The sequence below is a fragment of the Falco biarmicus genome, chromosome 1 (assembly GCF_023638135.1).
Source record: "Falco biarmicus isolate bFalBia1 chromosome 1, bFalBia1.pri, whole genome shotgun sequence".
Classification (NCBI taxonomy): Eukaryota; Metazoa; Chordata; class Aves; order Falconiformes; family Falconidae; genus Falco; species Falco biarmicus.
The window spans coordinates 121,120,017-121,140,940 of record NC_079288.1 but is presented as its reverse complement, the minus strand read 5'-3'; the positions used below and the strand labels follow the sequence as shown (position 1 = coordinate 121,140,940).

Here is a 20,924-nt window from a genome sequence, read left to right as displayed (position 1 = left end):
ACTTAAGTTATCGCAATTAGCAAGACAAGCTACTCCAAAAAAGTGAAAAGCTCACTAATTAATTGCTCAATACAGCCTATACAATCCATGATAATTTGAATTATATTTCTGGCTTCAAAGATCATACAAGAAGTTCTAAAGAGAACAGCTTCTTCACACTTCATCTGTTATCGCATACAGCTCAATTTCTAAACCTGTTCCTTCATCTATGCTAAATAAATGGCAAGAAAAATGGCATTTCAGTACTGCAGATTGAAAGTCCCCTGACAACAGTCACAGAACATTTGCTGAACAAACCTGTGTTTTTCTACATTGTCCAACAAACTATCCAGAACTTGAAATAAAACTTGTTTTCCCTTATCATTTACATAAGGGTAAAAGCTCTCTCAAACACCTACAATTTGCAACCTTCTGATGATATACCACTCTCAAGGGAAACACAGGGAAGGAAAAAACAAAAAAACAGTAGCATGGCAGCCAGTACAGGTGGTGGTGGTGCTGGGGAAATGCCTGTTGGCATTGGCTGACAATCCTAGGTTTTACTCCGAATTCTGCTGTTTGTGAGATTTCCATCATATCACCAAACATGAAATACCAGAAGCTTGATCCTTTGGAGTCCTCCTCCAAACGGGTAAAAGTAACTTTGCATAGATAACAGCTATTGGCACAAAATCTGTTGTACATTAATGCTGTCCACGCAAATGACTCATACAAGGCAGCTTTCAGTTTTAATCAAAATAAACCCCTGCTTCAAACTTGCAGTCAGCATGAAACCTTACATGACCTCTCATACTTTTTACTATCAAGTCTACAGATATTTGCATATTCTAGAGAACTATAAAACTGCTTTAGTTTTTATATCACTTAGCATTACTGGTCACATTCCATTACAATGCAAATCTGTTGTGCACGCAGACACAAAGGAACTATACCATAGATACTTAGTACAGCTTCACAGAGCGCTAGGGTGTGGAGAAACTGCAACATCCAACAATTCTTTATTGCTGTTATTTTAAAGTTCTGGTGTGTATGCCTCTTGCCACCTCTCCGGCTTAGTTAACTCTCTGGGCTTTCAAGTATGAGTAGCAGAGATCAGGAGTTAGAAGTAGAAGAAAAGCTGTGATTGTCTGGGAACCTGCGAAAGGAACCATGACACTGAATTTAGCACCAGTGTGCACAGAAAAAGAAAGAAAACTGGTGTCCTTAATGAGAAAAGGATACTTAAGTTCTGGGGCATAGTTCCCATTGTTACATCTCCTTTACATAATCTAATACATTAGCTGGAGAAAAACCCCATAGAATCATAGAACAGTTTGTGTTGGAAGGGATCTTAAAAAGCACCTAGTTCCAACCCCCCTGCCAAGGGCAGGGACACCTCCCACCAGACCAGGCTGCCTCCAGCCCCATCCAGCCTGGCCCTGAACACTGCCAGGGATGGGGCACCCACAGCTGCTCTGGGGAACCTGTTCCAATGTTTCACCACGCTATAAATTTCTTATACAATCATAAGTTTGTTCAGCAGCTTCTTCTAGGGTTGTTTTGTCCTGTCCTTCACCCAACCCCACCCCCAACCAAATTTTCTTTTCTTGAGTCCCTACTGATCAGGGATGGCTGTTTGCATGGGAATGCAATTTCAGTAATGCAAATCAGTGGAAATCTATTTCATAGCTTCATTCTGCCCCCCAGTAAAAACCTCTTTGATCAGACCATTTTTCTTAAAGTAACTGTATTAGAAATACCTTAGTAGTAGAGTTTCAGGACACTTCACAAATAAAAGACATTTGAACATCCGTGACCAAAATGCAGTATGTGAGAAATAAGTATGTGAAAACAGTCTTACAAGATTGGAAGTGTCTTGAAAAGACACAAGGAAGACAAGAAACTTATTCTGTAAGTAACAGGAAAGCAGCACCATCTGCACCAACATACCGGGAGATCAGAGTTTTGGGGGAATTTATTAATGTCCGCAATTTATTAATTCCAGTAATTCACTGAAACGAAATCAAATTTTGCTTTAAGTTTGTATGACCAAGGCGCACTAAAGGTGAGTTTAGTACAAGCTTAAAACCATTAGGTTACTTAACAGGCACGTTCTATCTCTGAGTTCTGCTGAAAGTGACTCGGGAGCTCTGGTCACAGATGGCTTTTAACCTCAGAGCAATAGCTGCAGAAGAAATCAACTCTGAAGGGTAAAATAGGTCTATATTTCTAGTAACATCCACTTTCTCGGCTGTGAATTAACCAAGCTCTGCCTTCCACCACCAATACTGATCCTAACTGTAGCACAAGACATGAGAATTATGTGCCTTCCCCTACTGCCTGAAGATGTTTCACATTATCTCCTTTGTCTGGAAAACATAAGCCAGGATCACAAGGGTAGATGTCTTTTTACAGCCTTGCCTGCATAAATTTCAGTGTTACCCATCATTTATATCAGAGCTCCTCTATATATCTGCATGGCCTTGGATAACTGAAAGCTGCCTGCATTCCTACCAATTGCTGGAAGTATAAATTTGCTGAAGCAAACCCAAAAATCAACCCCCATTCACAATCCTAGTATTGCAAAATTTGGGTTATTCTGATTTTGACTTTTCTATTTAAATAGGGAAGAATAGCCTAATAGACCTTTTCAGTTCTTTCAGTTTAACAAATCATTTCTTCTTACTTTTGGAGTCTGTAACATGCTTTGCCATTTCCTTCATACTTTCTGCTTCACTTTCACATAAAATTTGCCTGTGAGGCTTCAGCATTTTCCCTTACGTTTAAGGCTGCTTTCTGCTCCAGTACTGCACGCATGAGAAAAGGCCTGAGGAGGGGTCCTGTAAGTAGCAGTTCTTCCTCTCAGCTGTCAATGCAGCAACAAATGCTTGTTAAATACACCTGTATAAATCAGCCCTTCCAGCTCTCTAAATCTGCAAGATTCACCCCCGAACAAATTTTTAGGGCGTGTTGAGATTATAAATACATGAGGAAATCTTAAGACTTTTCTCCTGCTTGAATGTCTTCTCTTAACTCTCCAGGTCATCACGTGCACTATGACCATCAGAGTTTCTGAAAACTTACTTAAAAAAAACCAAAAAACACGTTCTTCAGAAAAAGATTCACAATATAAAGTCTGTTAGTTAACTGCCACGTTACAAGGCATTAGAAAGATTTTCTTTCTTACTATTTGTAGGACAATTAGCACAAAAATAGAATGGTGTAATCTTGTTTAGCACTTTTGAAGAGAATTCTTTCCATTTTAGGCCATGAATACATTGCCAAGTCTGGAGCAGCCACACAGAGCAAAAATTCACCAGTGTCTTTAAAGATTCTCCCCCTCTCCTACTGAACAAATTAAAATAAGGTAAAATCCAAGCAGCATTGAGCCAAGAGCTTTATGCTGTTTCAATGCCTTTAGACAATGAAAAAGGCAATCAGCTGACTGATAAGTCCTCCTAGAACTCATTTCACATTACAACAACCTTCACTTAACAGAGGGCATACATAAACACATCAGACCAGAATACGTAAGTGCTCAGTGCTAAGTCTAAAAAACCATGAAAAACAATAAATTTTTGTTAAACATTTATTGCATGCTTTATATATTAACGGAAGTTCAATCAACAAATGATTGAGGTATCTGATGGTGGAAAGGGGGTTTCCAGGTTCCTCTTGTTTGTGGACAGTTATGGTATCACAGGCAGCAGAACAAGCTCACTGTTCTGCTGTCAACAGCTGTCTCCTGGTCCCCTGCCACAGTGCTGAAAACCTATATTCCCAGTACAGGACCTTGTCTCCTAACACCTCATCTCCCTTAAATCTGAAACATGAGAACGAAGACTATCTACCACAGCTGCTTTTGCGAGCAGGAGATCAGGGTAGATAGGCTGCAAGGGAATACACGAAGGGCCAGGAAAAAAGAATATAAAAAAAAAAAAAGACAACTGTACTACAACACAAGAATTTTAGCATAATAATAAGAGTTCACAATCACTGCTGCAAAATTTGAGAAAGCAAAGACATTGTGTAGTATTTTATTCTTCCAGTACAAAACCCAAGAACCCTGTATACTGACCTCAATACTCAACCCATCATTATTAAACCCTGCGTTCATAAGAAGCAGTCTTATCTGAAAAGCCGAGTCTGACTCACAAGTATCTTTTGTATTTCTATATCACATTTAAGTCTAAAGACATTTTTCTGACTCTTGTTCTTTGGCGCAAGACAATCATCTTGAACAGAGGAAAGTTTCCAGCTCTTACAGAGAACTTGCCTCTACTAAATTACTAAGATTTCCTTGTAATAGACTTTTAAACATAAACAGGCTATTTAGTCCTCAGATTAATCCACTTCCATGATTTTTAAAAGACTGCCTGAAGCTAGACATCCAGTCTGCTATTCCATTTATAGACGCTTTCACCCAGTTTTTAGTCATTAGAAATTGAGATGGCTTAATACTTCTGAAATTAATAGCTGCTAGGAGTTGCATCTTCACTTAGCAAGAAAAAAAAAAAAAGACGACTTATTTTTGGTTTAGACTATTTGTTTTAAGACACTACACTGAGAACAATGTAGGCACGCATCCTGTTTATTCAGTGGGCAAGGACGTAACAGCCATCAGAACAAGAAGGCTCTTTTACACAACCACGACAATATGAGCAAGAACTATAGTTTAACCTCAGTACTTGTTTACTCAAACAGTAGTCGGGGAAAAAAAAAAAACAAAAAGGAAAAGAAAGGCTTTTTTTTTTATATATATACTGCAAATACTATCCAATAAACTCTTAAGTACCGCAAAAGGTACTACACAATACTAAAGAACTTCAGTTTAACTAATATTCCAGGAAAGTTTTATACTGGCAACACAATCGATTAAAGCTCTGTTGCTACATACAGGCCTTATCCTCTCTGAACTTTCCTTCATTGTGACTCAAAGGAATAAAAACTGATCGACCCATGCTTGCGAAGGCTATGCTCAAGACAGCACCTTGTTCTAAGCGATCTACAGATATAAACACTTACATGCATATTAATGCAATTACAGTAACAATATTCTTAATGACATACTCAAGCAAGTTCAGTTAGGGAACACTAAAAAGAATATTTTCATTCAGCTTAGACAGCTGACATACCCTGCCCCTTGGAAGGTAAGCCCCCTTGATACATTTCTGATCCCCTCAATGCTTGGGAGTACTTAATTCACAAGTAGCAATAAAGATTTGACATAATCCGTGCATATTGCGAAAAGCAACACAAGGAGTTAATTGACACTTTCCTACCACATATTTTTAGACAAACCTAAAACTGATGTGATGGATCAGACCCAGAGATCCATTTAGTCAAGTTTCCTCTTAGACACAGCATGGTATTGGAAGCTTTTGCAAGGGTCCTGCAAGGTCAGTTTCAGGTTTACGAAAGACAACTGTCCTACCTTTATTGGCACATGAAGGCCACTGACTAGGTATCTTCCACTCTGAAGTCATTTACTTTAAAGTCTTTCCAAAACACCAGTTACAACTGAGGGTATTAATACACACATAAATAAATTCACTATTAATAATAAATTTTGTTTACAAAGCAAGTATTTATTTATGTTAGCTATAAGGACAAACTTAGGTTTTTCCATTGTAGGTCTGCAAGCTCGGACAGAGATTACAAGCCAGAAACAAACATGTTTTAAACTGTCTGCATTGTAGACTCTCTGGAAGGAAGACCTAAACAGATGCCAGCATTTTTTTTTTTTAATTTGGGTTTTATTTTCAATAGGGTTTTTTAAATTTTTTTTTTACCTTTTAAATGCTTCAGCAGGGTTCCTCTCACATTCCCCGGGTTGCAAGAGACTTTGAATAGCAGGATCTCTTAGTTTGTCCTCATATCCCTGGATCAGTCCACTGTGGCAGATTTGTGTAACTAAACCTCTAATAAACCCTCCAACACACAGCGTGTCAGAGTCCTGGGCCCTGCAGAAATGGAAGGCTAGAGCCTGACGATGTAAGCCTCTTTGTAGGTTTGCAGGTGAGCTTGGCCACAGTAGCTCAGTACAGAGGGCCGTCTTCCCACTACCAGGCCCTCCTACCAACAATACACCCCAGGCAGCTCCTTTCCCAGAGACAACACTGGTATTATTCCCAGAATTTGCTACAAGAGATGGTTTGTTGGCAGCAATACTGCTGCAGTTAGCCTTCTCCTGGAGGCAATGCTGAAGCTTGTGGAAAACCCACTCCCTACAGTAAAACTGCTTTCCCTGCAGCAAGCTGGTTTGAGCCATTTTATAAAGCTTCTTCTCTTGGATTTGTCATAAGCAGTACACGTTCAACATCTCAGAGGAGGGAGACAGGCATTCATCTTGCACAGGAAAAAAAAAAAAAAAAAAAAAGTCTTCTGCACAGAACTTGACAGAGGTTACGACAATCAGTTAACCTTTCCTGTAAAACTTAACAGCCTCTTCTCAGGAAGGGTGTCACTCCATTTGTATGTTTTATTATGATTAGCATAACACAATCACAGTTCAGCTGACATCATGAAGCGGTGTCTGATACCAACGCTCAACAATACTTCTCATATGGCTCAAAAGTTCACACAGCTCCATGGCTGCATCTGCAGTTTATGCAGTTGTGTGTGTTCCCAGTATACAGGGGAGACAATACATCTGGAAAAACTGAGGGAAAGCCAACTTTTCAGTGTACACTAAATGCCTTTCAGCTCTAGGCATTAATCTATCTGGATATACATCCAGAAAAAGCTGTCCATAATAAAATGTTCCTTCTGGGAATTTTATAGAGAAAGAGATTTTTCTTCAGAGTACTATATACATACCACAAATGTGGGTAAGCACCACTTGCTAAGAAACGGTCAGTTTGGACAGTGAGCTTTGCAGACTTCATACAACTGGGCAAGTGTCTGAAAAGTGCTTCAGATTATGGTTTCTTACGCAGTACAGATGACAGGAAAAAAACCCATATTTACAGCTTCTTATTTCAATAAATTCATTAAGTGTCGTCTTCAGGAACTTGGATTCTTACTGAACCTGTTCTCAGGTATCTTAATCACAAGATGTCAGGAGAGACAACATCTTCCCCTAGAGCTCTGAAATAAAGAAGACAGCACTTTTAACCCTGCATGCAAGTCATAATTCAGTAAATTGCAAAGGCAGACAACAAAGAGTAAAACCAAGGGCTCTTATTTTTTATTTCTGTTTGTCCTATTAAATCAGATTTGTCTAGAAAGCCTTTAAATTTTAAATAGATTTGTTATTACAAGGTACAGTTAGCCACGTACAAAAAGAGACAGGACAAAAGACAATAAACAGATTTGACAGTGGCCTCAAAACCACAGGAGCAGTACGTCTTTCGTTTTCTCCGGAGGAGAACTGAATATACCCCTTCACCTCAGAAACGTTCTGCCGAGCAAGGCTCCGCCACCGCATTCTCTCTTCACCCAATTTTCCTGCTGCCGGCTACGGGATTTTGTTGAAGTTTATTTTACGGGGCGAGCTGCCGAGGGCTCCCCGCACACTTCTTTGTTCGCGCCTGGCCGGCAGCGGGGCGACCGGCGGACTCCGGGGTCACGGCTTCACCCCCCCGCCGCCGCCCCTGTCACCGCTCCGCTCCCCTCGGCCCTGCTCCCGCCCCACCGCGACACCCCCCGGCCCCGGCCCCAAACCAACCCCCAAAACGGCTTGAACCCCGCGCTCCGGTTCCTCTCAGCCGAGGCACAGTCACACACACGGCTCAAAAGTCACTTCGGCAGCCCGCCCGCCTCCCCTCCAGCGAAGCCCGAGCCCAGCCAGCAGCTGGGAGGCTCCCCCCTCCCCGCCCGCCCTTCATCTGCTGCTCACAGCCCCGGCGCGGAGCACACACGCCCTGTCCCCCGCTCCGCTCCCCTCCCCCAGCGCACACACACCCACACCCGGCTCCGCACAAAGCTCCCGGGCACCGCACACCCACCCCGCCGAGCCGGCCGGCCCCCGCCGCCGCACCCCGCTGCCAGCCGGCCGGCGGACACCCCGCACGCCGCCCCCGCCCGCCCCGCCGCCGCGCACCGGTGTCAGTCCCCCGCCCGCCTCGGGCGGCAGGTACAGCGCAGCGCCGCCTGCCCCGCCGCCCCAACCGCCGTCCCAACCGCCGCCCCGCCAGGGGCGACCCGCCGCCGCCTCCCCCGCGGCCGGGCGAGGGGCCTCCCCACCGCTGCTCCCTCACCTCCAGCCGTCGCCCCAGCCACCGCTCCTGCTCCAGGCTCGCCCCGCGGCGCCGCACCCCTCCTCTTCCTCCGGGCTCCCGCCCCCGGGCCGCCGCCGTGCCAGGCCCGCGGCCAGCCCGGTGCGCGGCTGCCTCAGCCCGTTTGGTACTCTCCTCGGCGCCTCCTTGACCCTCCTCCGCCCGGCCCGGCCCCGCCCCGCCGCCCCGCCCCCTCCGGCGCCCGCCCCGCCCCCTTCCTCTCCAGCGCGTGCGGCGGCAGGGGCGGGGGTAGATGCCGCCTGACATCTGGGGACAAGTAGTCCTTAGGCGGAGGGAGACGGGCGCGCGCTCTCCGCTACTGCCGCGCCGGCCCCTTCACCGCCCTTCCCGCTGCCCCGGGCTTTGTCCCGGCCTCCGCCGGCCGCCCGCCCCTCCTCAGCGCCCGCGGCGGCGGGACCCTTCCGGCGCGGCCCTGCAGGGGGCGGCAGCGCGGCTCCCTCCGCCGGGGGCCGCGGGCACGGCCGCCGAGACCGCCCCGGGGGGCGGCGGGCCGGGCTGGGGGGAGCCGAGCGCGGTGCCTGCGGCTCACGGGGGCCGGCCCGGCCGCGCTGGAGAGAGCAGCAGAACTTGAGAAACGAAGGTTCCGGAGGGAGAGGGCCCAGCCGGCAGCGCAGCCCCGGGGCGCCTGATGGCAGCGCGGGCGGCCCGGCGGGGTGCGGCGGCCCGCTGGGGCTGGACCCCTTCTCTCCCTCTGGGAGCCAGCGCGGGCCTCGTCGCCCCCCCCGCTCCCTGCCGCCGCACTGCTGCCCCCGTTCTCGCAGTGCCCGGCCCCGGCCCGTTCCAGGCGGGGTGCCGTTGCCGGGCGGAGCAGTGCGGCGGGAGGCGCGGCGGGGCGGCCGAGCCCCCGGCAGCGGGGCTCCCCGGCGGGGCACGCCGGCCCTCAGCGGGGTTCCCCGGCGGTGGCGCCCCCCGGCTGCCCAGGCACCGCGGCCCGGCCCGGCCCCGCCGGCGGGACGGGGCGCATCGCGCTCCCCGCCTGGCACCGCCGCCGTCGTGAGCGGCCCTCGGGCTGTGCCGCCGGTGGAGCCCGACGAGCCGTCGGAAGCGCGGCCCTTGGTGTGGGCGAAAGCAGCGCTTGCCCCGTGGAGAGCTTCGGAGGGGCTCTGTGAAGCCCCCTCCACCCGCGACAAGAAAGCGAGCGCTTTCCCTTTGTTTCGGCTGCATGATATCAAGGGAGGGAAGGATCTTCATTAGAAGTCGCTCCCCTTGGAGCTGGCTGCATTATTTATGATAAGGCGCTTTTCCATTAACTGTTGGATCAAGGTCTTTATGATTACTAAATAGCCCTTCATTTTAGCACGGCTCTGTGTGGTTTCGCATACCAGGTAATTATTGTGGAGTACACACTGAATATATCCATATGATACAACTGTGATTTAGGGCCCTTCAAGGAGCATCCCAAGATTCTTTGTAGGAACAAAATGAAAAATGAAATAAGTTCAGTTGGTATACTGAAGAGCTTAGAAAAACAAGTCTGTCTGCTTTTGAAAACCAGTAGAACAAGTTTGAAGAACCTTTGGAAGCAGTGAATTACAAATTTGCAAAGCAATTGGGAGTGGGGGAGAAACAGAAATCAGAGTACTAAGAAAAAGTTATGCAGTTATTTTGATGGGGGGGGGGGGGGCGGGGGGCAGTGTTTAAGCTTTCTTGGTTGGGTTTTTTTAACCATACACTTTAGGCAGATAGTCTTCTCTAGACCTTTTTTACCCGCACCCCCAACCCCCAGCTGTACCACCCTTCCATTTTGAAAAATTGTGGAAACTGAAGACTTCCACATTTATATATCCAAAGCTATAACAAGTTCCAAAAGACTTCAAACTGTAAAAATATTTTCTTTTCTTTTCTTTTTTTTTTTTTTTTCTTTTAACAGGAAGGAATAGAGAGAGATAAAATTTGGATTGATGGAATTGCAGGTCTGGTCAGCTGAGTTGGCTAGAGACAAAGCAGAGGCTGACAGAGGGAAAGAAAATGTCAAAAAAACCACAAGAGATAATTGCATATTCAACACGTGAAGTAGACCTTAGGCACAAACATTAGACTGGTAGGTGATCAGGACAAACAAAAGAATGAAATTGGACAATGGTGAGACCCAAGAGAAAGTGCAGCTTCTGCTTTTCTGGTGACCAGGACAGAAATGAAACCCCAATTTACATGAAAAGGTGCTGTCAGATTTCACAACATCTGATATGAATATACCCCAACAGCAGGAGGAATAATAGCATGGTTTGCTAAAATCAGAGAGATTTAAATGTAATCACAATGGAGTTCCAGATAATAATTGTAAAAATACTAACCTTTCCATGCTATGAGGTAAAACCTACAACTGAACAGATGACAGTAATTTGATTTTAACATGAGACAGAGGACACAAAATAAGTACCCCAACGAAACTTAACTTGCGGGTACTGTATCTGAGCAAAGCTTCCCTTTAGGTTATCGCTTCTACAGCTAACGTAAGCAGTATTATGTATGTGTGGGAATGGCATGGGGAAGGAGAAGAGGGGGTGGGAGGGGGGAATAAAAGTAGGAAAAAAATGCAGCAGGCCTACAATATAATTACACTCTTGTCACTGGTGGGATTTTTAGTCTTTTTCAAAAGAAGGTAAAATATTGCAAGAGCCAAAGTATGATCTGCACAATTCTTTCCAAAAGGATGTACGTACCACCTAAAGGGGAAGGTTGGTAGTGGCCTTGTGTTGACCTCCGAAAATTCTATTGGGAAGCAAAAGCATATAGACATTTTTGATGATAAATATTTATTTATATTTAAAACCAAAAGAATAAACCCACAAAAAACAACAAACCTAAAAAAACTTCAAAGGGTTAGAAAAATGAGATTGTCAGGAACTAAGAGGCACAGCCGCTTAGGCTGGGGTCTTTCATCTGTACACAAACTTAAGACCCTGAAATCAGCCTTCAAAAGCGAGGAAGGCATTTTGTTATCAAGTTTATTTGCATAATACCTCCTATATATAACATGACAGCCTACATGACATGATCCTTGTGAATTATTATAGCTAAGGGTCAGATACTACTGATATAATTGTGCAATGTTGTAGTTAATGAGATATCAGGATAAGAACCAAACCTTATTTTGTGGTTTTGTATAACTTAGTTTGACACAGATAGCAAACCAATGATGATATAATTGGATGCAACCTTGCAGGCTACAAGACTGACAGATAAGACCTAAGAGACACAAAGATGATGAAACCATTCAAAGTTTCCTATCTGAAAAAAAAACACAAAACCCTCTCTCTTCTTTCACCTTCAGTAGTCTGAAGCTGTAGCAAACTTCCTGCTTAACCTGAGCCACGCTGAAGTACCTGGTTTCAAAATATGATGGGAGGTTTGTATCATGCGTGAGTTTAGGTATGGTTTTATAGCTAAATACTGGTTAAAGCTAAGAAAATGGGAAGGAACGTTTAGTAAAAAGTTTACACAAAAAGTTGTAACGTTATGAAGTCTACGCTGATACTGAAAAACCTGAGGGGGTGGGTTAAACAAAAACCTGTTATGCTGCATGATTTGTCATATCTTTTTCAGATTATTAGAAAAGACTATTACGCGTTTTTCAGTTGTTTTTAACAGTTTCAGTATGATGTGATTTGGATATGAAAGCAGTCGGTCCTGGTGGGCAAGAGAACTCAATTGATTACAAGGAGAAAGACAGCATGAGACTGGTACGTAAAGTCATCAAAATCTGAGCCACCATATGAAAACGTAAACTTTTGTTCGCTGTGTATGTAGTTTGGAGCACTGTTACCAGTTTGTCTCTTCTATTTCGTGCATGACTGGGATCCGCTGCGGGTCCCACGGTCCAGGTGTGCACACCTTCCACCAGTTCGGAGCCAGCTTTGCACGCAAAGGGAGCAGAGCTGCAAATCCTTGCAAGCTTGTAACGCCTTTGGTAAAGCTTTTGGTAGGCAGTGATTCACATCCAAAACTAAATGCTTTGCAAGGGTGGGCCTGAGGTGTGATTATCTATTTAAACATGTAGTAGTCATTTTAACTACTTTTCTAACTTTAAGTTACCAATTCTCATGCATAATTCTGTATTAATTCAGATACTTTCATTCTCTGACAGGTAAAATTAGTGAAGTTGATGGTAAATAAAGATAGTGTAGACTTAGTATAACGTAAGAACATTAACATAAAAATTTTATAATTTCCCAAGCAAATTGTGGAAGCCTTATCACAAGAAATATTTAGACAAAGGCATGTCTCTGATACTGATGTTTCAGGTCTCAGTCCCAAATCTAGGGTGAGATGCACTTTCATCTTGGGCCTCTCAGTATCATGTAAGATGCTTCCACAAAACCATCTGGAAGTCCTATACGTGAGCAGCTGGTGTCCAGGCTGGTATCCATGGCAGTGTTTGTGGGTCCCTTTCCTCAGGACTGCCACTCCACTGGTTGCTTCTTGAGCCTAGGGAGATGCCTGTGGTTGCTCTGTCCCCCATACAGAGCTCTTCACCTCTCCTTACCGAACTTCAGAAGGTTGCTGTTGGTCTGGTTTTGAAGTTCAACAGGCTCCCTCTGGACTGAAGCTTGCTGTTTGCCATGCCGGCAACTTCTCTTGTGAGGCGCAGTGCCCTCCACAAGTTGCACTGTGTCATCATCCAGGCTAGCGGTGAATATAATGGAAAACATCAGGCCCCAGTATTGACCTTGGAGGCCCCCACAAGTCACTGGCTGCCACATGGATGTTGTGCTGCTGATCCACAACACGGATGTTGTGGATTTTCTGAACCAAGCCCTGCAGTTTCCGACCCACCCAATCATCCATTCCTCCAGGCCATAGTTCCTCAGCTCCTAAATGAAAATGCTACGGGGGGTGTCAAAAGCCTTGCCAGGGTTTGGTTAGGTCATATTCATCATTTGCCGTCCACCCACACAGTCAGTTGTGCTGGCAAAGCACAGTGTGCCTGACTTTGTCACATGCTTGGGAATGGGCTCCAAAGCAGATGTGCTTCAGGAGCTCCTCAGAAACTGAGGTGAGGCTGACCATGGAGTTCCCTGCATCGTTCTCCTTGCCTTTTTTAAAAAGGAACATAATGCTGGGTTGGTTTGTTGGTGTGTTGGTTGGTTTTTTTTTTTTCCCTCTCGTTTTCAGGGACTTCCCCTCACCGTTGTGATTTTCAGTAGATGAAGGCAATAGTGTTCTTTTACATAAGAATATAGCTAGGAAGTATAATAGTTCCTTTCAGCTCCTTCCTCAAGCAGTCCTCATTACCCAGTAATTTGGGTGAAAGTACTATCTATCCCATCTATTGAAACTGGATCTCTGTGAACAAAGGATGCAAGAATGATTGAGCTGAAGCAAAATTAAACAAAAGATCCTGGATGCGATAATGTGGTGGCAGGAACATTTGGCCAGGAGAGGAGGGAGCTGTATTCTCATTTGCCCCTGAAAAGGAAATTGTTCCCATTTCCAGGCTGACAGCATTAATTTCTAGGTCATTACAGAAGTGCCACCACAACATATTCTAGTTGCACTTTGGTGGCAAATGGTTGCTGTGCTTTGGGTTGAAAAAGCAATTATCTGCTCCTTGATAAACAAGGGCCCGGATCCGTGCCCTCTTTCAAACAGCAGCATCTCTCCTGTAGCCACAGAAAAGGGAAGAAGAGGTTTGCGTCCACGTATCCTCATCCTTTGTGCAAATACGTACGTGCATTGAATCCCCCAGCAGTGGTGGATGGTCATTTTGTAGCTTACAAGTGGAATTAAGACAAACTCAAAAGACCTGCTGCCCATGCCTGGAAGAGATGGTGGGTGGGAAGGGGGGCAGGTAGGGAGAGGAGCCCACGCTGCCTGGCTTAAGGCACTTATCGGCTGGCAGCTCACCCTCCTCTGCAGCACAGGAGCAAAGAGGCAGGGCGGGCAGGCCTACCCGAGCTGGAGTATCAGCAAGAAGTAATGCATCGAAGTGCAGCCAAGCCAGGCTGCCAAAACCAGAGCAGAGCACAGCAGCAGTATTGCAGATACCATAATTGTGTGAACGCCTGATAGCTTAGATATCTTTTCTGTCAACGTGTAGTTATAACTGTGTTTATATCTACTACTACGTGATACTATCATCCTAGTAGTACAATTGCTCATCACTGCTATGCTGTCAAGAAAAACGCTTCTCCAGATGGCTGGTCAAAATAGGAGCCCAGTTTAAATGCTCTGCATTGCTTCTGAAGTAGCCTTTTTCTTCCTCTCTCTTGACATGAGAGCACCATCCTCGCAGTGTAGGCACCGGATTGCACACTAAATCTAGCCAGCAGTCTAGGAGACACTTTTATGCCTCTTGGGCAAAAGGCCAGGTGTTGGCTTTCAAGATTTTCTAGGATATCTTTTTATAAAAAATATATATACACACTAATATGCTTCTGCACAGAACTAGGAAGAGACAAATCTATTTAATAACTGATACTAATTTTCTGACAATTATTGGGCATGGGTTTAGCTGGGTGTCTGGAAAATACATTGGAATTTTTAGGCAGCTAACCAAAAAAAAATCCAAAACGATTGCTTTTAGCGTCGAAGAAATGGATGCTGATGTAGTGCTCTGGAGTGCTATAGTCTGTCCAGCCTGTGTCATTCTAACCTTGAATACTGCTGTGTATACAGGAACATGAATATACTTCAGCTTTCTCCTACTTTGAAGTAACGTGTTACCCAGTATTTGTGCAATATGAATTACAGTGTAACATTACCATTCTGTTTAATCACAGTTGACAATGCACAGGTCTGGTCAAAATTAATAGTGAAGTATACTATTCTGGAAAACAGGTACTGCAGTTGATAACTAGCTCTGTTGGATGAAAATGTATAAGGAACTGGGAAGAATTTGAATGTTGTTAAATGATGGGATGAAAATGCCTATGCACTGGAAAAAAATCTGCAGCAGTAAGCCATAAGAGAAAAAGTCACTTTGATTTAGTTACATGAGTGGGATCAGAAATATATTCAACATCATTCTCAGACCAGGTATGAAAAAGATGAACAGTTGCCTAAGAATATAATACATATATGAGTAATCAGAATTGCTACAATAACAAAAGACTTTATGCTGGTGCAAGATTTTGCTTATTATAAGCTTAGTGAAATCTAACAAAAAACTTAATGTGAGAAATGAATCAGCTGTAAACTTCGGGAAATTTTGTGTACAAATAGTTTAAGAGCATCCTATATGTTCCTCATTTAGTCTCACTGTTTTCATCAGTTTGCGTTGCAAGCAGTGTCTGAATGCTTGCCTTAACCTGCTCTGTGATCTTGAGCAGCTCACATCACCTTACCTGCTGCTTTTTCCCCGTCAGTACAATAGAAATAGAAAATCTTTCCTATCTCCTTTCTTATGCCTGGTCAAATGACAAGCTATAGCAAGATTTGCCAAAATATTTTGTACCACTTTAGTAACAGAAGGTAGCCATAAACTTGCTCTAGCTGGCTAAGTTTGGCTGATGTGTCATCGAATCAGCGTGAGCTATTGAGGCTAAACCATAAGTAATAAATAACCAAATGTATATGGTGGTCCTGTGTATGGTCTTACAAACTTCTACCTAACCTTATAGCAGCTCATAAGCTTTTGTGCGACAAGGCATGCTGATATACTATAAAGAGTCAATTTAACTCATTTTCTCTCCATGAGTTTACCCTGTCTCAAGGCAGTTTCTTGTTATTTGTGAAGTCATGCATTTTAAACACTCTGCTGCAATCCTTGTGCAGGCAGGCTGCTCATTTGCCAGAAACCCCCAGGTCAGTAAGCACTTGCTGTTACACTTCTGTGTTTCTTCTGAATTTGTGGGTGCTCTGTAACTCATCATTTCAGGACTGAGATAGTAACAGGATTTAATTTCCCCCATCCTTTTAAATAAATTTCACCCCAACAGGGAGCAGCCTGCTCCATCTGAAGCTGGGTAGATGTTCTACTAGTCATTGCACTAGCTGCAAGACTACTACATCTATCAAATGCAAATGTCGTTTTATCTATAAGCTAAGCTTCCAGCGTTATCAGCATCTTTGAAAATAGTATGGAATGCAATCATGCCCATCTTTATTCCTTAACATAAGGCATGCTTAAAATAGCAAGTACAGATCATCCTTTCTTATGGGGAGACTCAAGTAATGCCAAGCATATACAACAGCTCAGCGAGAGCACTGGAGGAGCAAGGAGCAGAAGAGCTCAAAGCTGTTGGTGGCCCTTGGCCAGCAGCATTGCTCCTCGGGTCACAGGGCAGCTCAGGCGTTTGCCCTACCCAGGCTAAGGCAGGGAAGAAGAGGGTGAAACACTGCTTCAGCATCTTCCCTCACTGCACCGAGGTCTATTTGAAAAGTCATACCCATTGCTTGTAGATTTATTTTTGTGCTTACAAAGTTAGTAACTACAAATGATCAGCCTAATCCTAACAAAACTAACTTTTTTTTTTGGCAGACTGGGGCCACTAGAGTGTTATAGACACTCAGAAAATGAAATTATTAATGACAAATTGAATCAACAGGGATAAAGATACAAGACTTTTTTTGTTTAATCTGTTTCACTGCATCTATGAAATCACTTGATTTAGTCCTTTTCTAACACCTTTCTAAACAGAGAAAATACATAGCGAGATGATGTATTTTTAGACTGTATTTTGGATACATTTGCTTAGATTAATTGCAGATCACCTTGATCTAGAAGAGGAAGCTAAAAAATATTCCTAGAAGTGTCCTATTAGACTTTGAAAATAAAATAAAAACCAAATTAATGTCAATTGAAAAACAGTATTTGCATTTTGTGTGGGAATTAATTTAGTTTGATCATTAACGTCCTTTGATAAGCAGAATTTCATTCACTTCCTCTAAATAAGAAACTTGCTCTATTTTCCATCTTCCAGACTATCTATTCTAATGGATTTTACAAATCCAAAATTATTCCTTTTATAAAGGGAATAAAAAGGAAATAATCAAATTATGTTTCCTCACACAACACATTAAAATAATTCAAAATTGTAGGCACATACTAGAAGAGAAGACTCGTAAAGCAACTAGCTTTTCCACTTGCTATTTTCCAACGTGACAAAAATCAAGAATTTTTTTATGGGCTAAAATGTAGTTTGCCATGTCATAATAGTAAAAAAAAAAAGATTTTTCTGCACCTACCAAACACAGAAGTCACATGGTTTACTTACACTTTACAAGCTGAAGGTGACTCAGGAGAGATTCAGAAAGTACATAAAGTTGATTCAGGGCAGATACTAACTTTGGATATTAAAGGTATTTGTAGAAATTCACAAACCCCACTGTTCTCCAAAGGGCAGTGCCTGCAGATACGTAGATAGCATCAGTGAAGATGGATATAGAGCTGCATTAAACACTGCAGCACGAAATAGAAAATGTGGGTAGCTTTCCTCCACAGAACAGCAGTCAGAGCTGGAGAATGTTCTTTTCTGTGCCTGTGAAGCATGCAGTAATCCACTGCAACCTAAACAGCAGAGGTAATATAAATAACAGCAACAACTTCCAGAAATACCCTCTTTCACAGTAACTGGCCAAAACTTCTTTTAAATTGACAGATACAGATTTTTCCAAAGTAGTTTGGATTTCAGTGGCGTTTGTTTTGGACCAGTGTACTGGGAACCTGGAAAACAAACGTCGTGATGGCTTTGAAACAGCTCTTCAGCAGCACCGAGTGTGATGATACATTACTGGATATCTTACTGTTTCGCTATTAACCATCTCCTGCTGTTCAGCATGCGTTGCCAAATACCCTACCTTTTCTGCACTGCATTAGCACGCTGTAGAAATCCAAACTGAAGTAAAAATCCAGGCCACATCTTTAAAGCTCCTAAGGTTTGGGTACGGGTTGTTTCCATGAGTGCCTCATCTTCATAAAATCCTGTTAACACTCTTAGGCGGACAATGAAATTGAAACCTGTGAGAAGAGGTGAAGATCTGGCTTATGCAGCAGATGGTTTATGGCAATGGTTTATGGCTATGGAATACACTGCCCGAAAGGATTAAAGGATATTTAGATGTAGAGCAAGGCTCGCCTCATAATTTTAGCTTTCTCTTGAAAGCAAGCCTCCAAAAAAGTCTGAAAAAGGTACAAATGGAGTTGAGGTTAAAAGAGGGGGGGAAAAAAAAAAGCATGAATTTGACAATACGGTTCCTCTGAAAAAATTAACACTAGTCTGTGCTGAAAGTGGCATATTAAACTAAACAAGTTACCAGCCTGACCCATTCAGCTCCTTATAGGTGAATTCCTGTGATCCTAAATGTGCAGGAAAACTGGGAAAAAGTGCAAAGTCCCCTGTGTTACACAGTCATAAGCAGCAGACAAGGGCAAAAGATAAGTTGTCTTTGCTGGCTCTACTGAGTCTTGACAAGAACACTCCAGTACCTGGGTGCTGGATGTGCTGAGAAACATTAAGAGTTGGCACACAGGACCTTGAAGTTGAGGATTTAGCAGGAAAAAAAAATAATAGAAGGATTTAAATGGATTAAGTGGGTGATGAGACTCAGGCAGAAGGAGGTGGAGATAACTTTAGCTGTCTGGTAAATGAGAAGAGGGAGAGGTGATAAATGGAGCCTGAAGCCTCCACAGATTAAATTATCTGGGAGGAAGGCAGGTGTGAATTACTGGAAAGGCACAGGGAGCGAAGGGATTTCTCTGTCTGCTGGCGTAAGGCAGGTTCCCCTTCAGCTGACACTGTCACGGTGGTGGAAATGCTTGGAGCTGTGTCTACCCGCAGATGTATTATCTAAAGACTGGGGAATAATTCTCAGCGCAAGAGGAGCAAGAACTTTTAGCGTCCCACTAGAAACTCAATGAAGTGAAACAGAAGGGCAGCAGAAAGATCAACCTTGACATATATAGGAAAACGTCATTAGTTGCCGTGGAAAAGACAATCTTAGTATAAATGGAGAGGATTGAAAGCAGTCTGCAGAAAACCAAGGAAGCTGCCTATACAGCAGATAGACATGCTGAAAACGTTGCTAGAAATCAATTGCACATTCATGGCGTCAACAGGTTTTCAATCACATTGCCAAGAGTTTCATTCTAAAATCCTTTTGCGACTATTTTCAGATCGATCTGTATTTCTCAAGTGGTAAGAATCTGTTTGGTGGCTGTGACTCCATTATCGTACCTGCCATGTTTTGCCAGTTTTTAACGTGTTTATTTTCTTCCCCTTTGACCGCTAATCAAAAGGGTAATCACCACTGCCCTTAGAGTAAAACAAAATAAATAGATTAAAGCCAGGTGTATCAGGAGATCTGTCAGGTTTGGCAGAAAAATAGAAAATAAATTCAATGACTTTCTAATTAAGAATGATAAATTACATCCCTGTATTAAGCCACTATATTAAGTCCCATGTTAAGACACTAATTAGTGTCATTGCCATAACAGAACAAAAAAAATAGTTGTTTCAGTCCTTTGACAAGCATTCCAGATTTCAGGAGTCACTGAAAGTCAGGTAGACACTTTCTACTTTGCAACAGCTTTTTAAGGAAAGTGAATAGTTAAGTGGCTGCTTTTCAAGGAGTTTTAGACTCATCTGTTGTTTTTTTCTTGCACTATATTCACAGCATTAAAATCAGTGGAAGAGGATTAAGTTTTTTACTACTAATTCGGAGTCTTATTAGTGGAGGTAATAGCATTCATGTGTATCAACTGCTTTATAATCCTATTGACACAAACTAAAGTCAGATGTGAGTAGTACACAGGTGCAGAGTGACCACAGCAGTTTTACCATCCAGCAAGTCTCTATGCTCTTGTTTAGTAGAAATATTTTTTTCAATCATTTCATACTTACATTTTCTTGTATTCAAGCTGTGCACCTTATCCACATGCATGGGCTGGTTATGTTCCTCAGCATTTTGACTGCATTTGACAACCCTCTCAACAGAAGGTTACAACCGCTAAATCCTCTGCTAGCTTGTTAAGTAGCTAGCTTGATTTTTCTAAACAGTCCTTGAGATCCACCCACACCATGAAGAGTAATTCCCTGCAAATGAAATCAAATTATATTTAATCGGGGAATTTAATTATGCCATGGCAATAGGTATTTTTTGAATGCCATAGATTAGATGGATTAATCAGATGCTCAGGAGGTAGGCGGTTGATATTAATAAGGCAAAATTTGCTTGCACTGTATGTACAGACATTTCTGAAACTGCCAGCCAAATCAGAAAGGAAGGATTTGCATTTGTACTTTTAATGAGAAATAAATCAGTAGAAGCTGTGCAGTTAAAACAAAAGCAATCACCATTTTCAGCCAAGCAGAAGAGTGCAAAAACAGTATACATTTTTAATAAATACAGCTTCACTGGATGCTGACTGACACTTCAATATTACCTCACTATAAATGTATAATAATTAGTTGGGTACTTCAGCTTTCTGAGGAACATTATTAACTATATTAGAATTGCAGTCAACTCAGGAAATCAGATTCCTAAATATGCTGAAGCCGATGCGTGTTTTTATACACATCATCTGAGAAGGAGAAGGGGTAATGAACACAAGTACAGTTAGGACGATACAACACACATTTTAGGAACTTAGACACAGATTTTCCTTAGCTTATGCCTGAACTGGAACTTTTTCCAGCTCCACAACAGGGCAAGACCCCAGTATAAAAGCAGTGCCTGCCCTGGAAGCGGCACGCAGCCGGAGTGGGGAGGTGGCCCGAGGTGCCATGGGGAGAGTGCAGCAGCAGCAGCAGCCCTCATAGGTAT

The 20,924-nt window shown here is 43.4% G+C and overlaps 1 protein-coding gene across 1 annotated transcript in view; it reads right to left on the bottom strand.

The window, feature by feature from the left end:
- The window catches only part of ANKRD50 (ankyrin repeat domain containing 50), a 44,991-nt gene extending 36,635 nt beyond the window's left edge, over positions 1-8,356 (bottom strand). The window contains exons 1-2 of the mRNA XM_056325338.1: positions 8,181-8,356; positions 5,772-7,068 (exon numbers count right to left, since the gene is read on the bottom strand). Of these exons, the coding sequence (XP_056181313.1) occupies positions 5,772-6,250 (479 nt within the window). The 5' untranslated portion in view covers positions 6,251-7,068; positions 8,181-8,356. The remainder of the gene's footprint in view (positions 1-5,771; positions 7,069-8,180) is intronic.
- Between the last annotated feature and the right edge of the window lie 12,568 nt (positions 8,357-20,924).